At 49.5% G+C, this 3554-nt stretch overlaps 1 protein-coding gene across 1 annotated transcript in view; it reads right to left on the bottom strand.

The window, feature by feature from the left end:
• Nucleotides 1-375: 375 nt before the first annotated feature.
• Nucleotides 376-3554, bottom strand: part of SERPINH1 (serpin peptidase inhibitor, clade H (heat shock protein 47), member 1, (collagen binding protein 1)) — a 16431-nt gene continuing 13252 nt past the window's right edge. Inside the window, exons 4-6 of the mRNA XM_006875423.1 lie at nucleotides 2451-2549; nucleotides 2110-2342; nucleotides 376-795 (exon numbers count right to left, since the gene is read on the bottom strand). Coding sequence (XP_006875485.1) covers nucleotides 493-795; nucleotides 2110-2342; nucleotides 2451-2549 — 635 coding nt within the window. The 3' untranslated portion in view covers nucleotides 376-492. The remainder of the gene's footprint in view (nucleotides 796-2109; nucleotides 2343-2450; nucleotides 2550-3554) is intronic.

Below are 3554 nucleotides of genomic sequence, written 5' to 3'. Positions count from 1 at the left end.
ACTTTCCAATACACCCTCACTGAAGCCAGGGCCAGGGCCATGGCCCCTCTAGGGATGCCTGGTTCCAGGGGCTGCAGCACCTAGTTTGTAGTTGAGGGAAACTGGGAAAAGGATGGGACAGAGCTGGGCTGAACCGTCCCTGCCAGCTCGATTCCGGTTCACAGATGAAAAAGCACTTGGTTATAAATATGGACACTGAAGCTTGATCCTAGGAGTCTGAGGCCAGAGCCCATGGCTACTGCCTGAGTCACACAGGCCATGGCTTCTCTGGGTCCAGCATCATGGTATCAGGGGCCCCATATCCAAGCACAGTGGATTCGGGCTGGCAAGGTTCACTCAGATACTGGGCAATCTGGTCTGATTTCCCACCCTACCCCATGGAATGTCCAAGGCCAGTACCTTAGATCCCCACCCCCCTACCCCCCATCATAGCACCCATATGTCTCAGGAGCCTTCGACTGTCTCCTGACATCCCGTGCCTGCCCTGGGGTCCTACAACTCATCACGCATCTTGTCACCCTTGGGCCGAACCAGGCGCCCAATGAACAGCAGGGAGCCACTCTGGGTGTCTCGCACCAGGAAGATGAAGGGGTGGTCAGCATAGAACAGCTTGGGGCTGCGGAGCTCTTCACGCCCGTAGATGTCCTGGTCAAAGGGGTTGCCCTCTGTGTCCCACTCGAAGGCGGTAGCATGGAACACGTTGGCCAGGTACAGGTCCTTCTTGCCTGACATACGTGACAAGTCTGCCTTGTTCTTGTCGATGGCTTCAGTCAGGCCCAGCTCAGCCAGGTGTTTCTGTGGAACCAGGTGAGCACCAGGTGAACTCATGGCAGGTAAAGTTCACAGACCCTCACCCTCCATCCATGTGGCTTACCATCTCCCGCCCCATCTACTCCTCAAAGAGGATGAACCTTACATATGCCAAACATTGCACCGGGCCCTTCAAACTACTGCTTCTTAATCCTCGGGGCAATCCAGCAAGGGATTCTAATGCCCACTTCACAGGTGAGGGATATGAGGCTCAGGAAAAAAGTCAGAATTCAACCTTGGTAGTCTGAGTAATACTGAACAGGGCTTTAACAAAGTTCGTTTCATGGACCAACAGCATCAGCACCAACAGCTTATTCAATAGTCACGTTCCCTGACACCAACCCAGAGCCACTGATCCAAGAACCTTTCTGTAATATTCTCCAAGTGATTCTTAACACCCTCAAGTTTAAGAACTATGTCCACATAACTCTAGGACTTATATATAATTTTGGACAAGTTACTGAACCTTTCTGAATCTCAGTTTCCACATCTATAAAACAGACTATATAGACATACCACAATAAAGGGATTGTCACAATAAAGCAAGTGACACGAATTCTTTGATTTTCCGATGCATACAACAGTTATGTCTATACTGTAGTGTAGTCTATTAAGGATGCAATTTGTTGTTGTTGGTTATGTGTCTTGGAGTCGGTTCTGACTCATAGCGACCCTGTACAGGGTTTCTGAGGCTGTAAATCTTTACGGAAGCAGAAAGCCTCATCTTGCTCCTGTGGAACAGCTGGTAGTTTCAAACTGCTGACCTTAAGGTTCGCAGCCCGATTCATAACCACTACGCTACCAGAGCTCCTTTAAGGGTGCAATAGCATTCTGAAAAGTTTGAAATGTTGTGAGAATGACCAAATTGTGACAGAGACACAAAGTGACTACATGCTATTGGGAACATGGTGCTAATAGACTTGCTAGAAGGGCTGTCACAACCTTCAGTTTGTAAAAAACAACAACACAGTATCTTCAAAGTAAATTGCAGAAAACACAAAGAATGCCTTTAGTTCCTCCTAAAAATTCGTTTTGAGGATTAAAAGTCTAATATACATATAACACTCTTAGAAGAATGCCTGGCATGCAGCAAGTGCTCAATTATATTTTGCTATTGCTGTGATCTCCACCTTCCCAAGGGAAGGGCCCAGACCTCCTCCCTCAGCCTCTGCCACAGGAGAGCCCAGTACTGCCTGGCTACCTGGGGTCTCAGAGAAGACCTGCTGAGTTGATGAATGACTGCCCCAAGCCCTCTTCTCCCTTAAGCTCTGAAGGCCCCTGAGTTAGGCTACCCCTCACCTGTAGGTCATGGGTCACCTCTACCATACCCTTGGGCAGGGAGATGGCAACAGCCTTCTTCTGCATCTTCCCCATCCAGATCTTCAGCTGTTCCTTGGTCAGCAGCTTTTCAAGGCGCTCAAGGGGCTCCACATGGTGAGGCATGATGATGATAAGGCTGGAGAGCTTGTGGGCCAGGGGCATCTCCACAATTTGCAGTTTCTCCTTTTCATCGTCAAAGTAGTTGTAGAGGCCTGGAAGAAAGGAAGAGCAGGACTCGGGCATGCTGGGGGTGGGGGCAGACCAGTCCCCTCAGACACCTCCTCTCATCCCCTTGCTTTGCAAGGCACCTAGGCACCTACCTGTGCGGTGCATCATCGTAACGCCCACAGTATAGGACCGGGTCACCATGAAGCCACGGTTGTCCACCATCTTATGGTGAAATTTCTCGTCCCAGTGTGCTGTAGCGGGAGGCAGAACATAGAGTCTACTACAAAAAACATGCCCATATAAGATCATAGCCCACATACCTCCAACTGCACACCCTGGGTTTATCCCTGCCACCGGACCTTTGCCCTATTCCTCAGGGCCCAGCTGTGGCCAAGTACATGTCTCTGCTTTGGAGAGGGGGTCTTGGCTTGAGGACATGCTGTCTGAGGCTGTGGGTCTCTGCAGTCAGGGCTTGGTTGCTCCCACATGGCAGGGAATTCCTTCTGAAGGAGGACCCTCAGCTCAGCCAGCTCTGTGTGTACCTGTATACCCTGCTCTGGAACCTGTGCTGAACTGGACTTTCCACTCCACCTGCTAAGTGAGGGGTCTGTGTCCTGGGCAGGAAGTACCCTAAAACCAACCTTAATTCTTGTCTGCGAACTCTCTCTCTGTGGCCAAAAACAATGACCAAAACACAATGTATGTGACCGTGGCCTGAGTCCTTGCCCTTATAACAGATCTGTGTTCAAATCCAGACATAACCACTGACTGACAGTAAGATCTTTCTTTCCTACCCTGCTCTCCTCATGTGTAAAACAGAGGTTGCCTCCTCCTCATAGCAACTAAGGGAAACAAACCTTTTCCTGCGGTACTTAAAACTTTCATTGACCTCCATATCTAATATTCAATTCAATATTGACTCTGAGTCAGACACACCTGGGACTGAGGCCTGGCTCTGCTACCTCTTCTTACCTGAGCCTGTTTCCTGTGAAATGAACGTGGCTCTTCCTGACCCCAGGGTTCTTTGAGGGTGGTCGCATGTGTTAGGTGATGGATCAATGTTAACTGATGCCAAGACCCCTACTCTTTGAAGTTTTAACATCTCTAAAATCAGATTGCATTTTATGTTGTTGTTGTTGTTAAGTGCCTTCAAGTGGGTTCCGACCCATAGCAACCCTGTACAGGGTTTCCGAGGGTGTAAATCTTTACGGGAGTAGAAAGCCTCATCTTTCTCCCGCGGAGCGGCTGGTAGTTTC

This window comes from Chrysochloris asiatica, unplaced genomic scaffold (assembly GCF_000296735.1).
Source record: "Chrysochloris asiatica unplaced genomic scaffold, ChrAsi1.0 scaffold00326, whole genome shotgun sequence".
Taxonomy (NCBI): domain Eukaryota; kingdom Metazoa; phylum Chordata; class Mammalia; order Afrosoricida; family Chrysochloridae; genus Chrysochloris; species Chrysochloris asiatica.
This window is presented reverse-complemented; position numbering and strand designations above follow the sequence as displayed.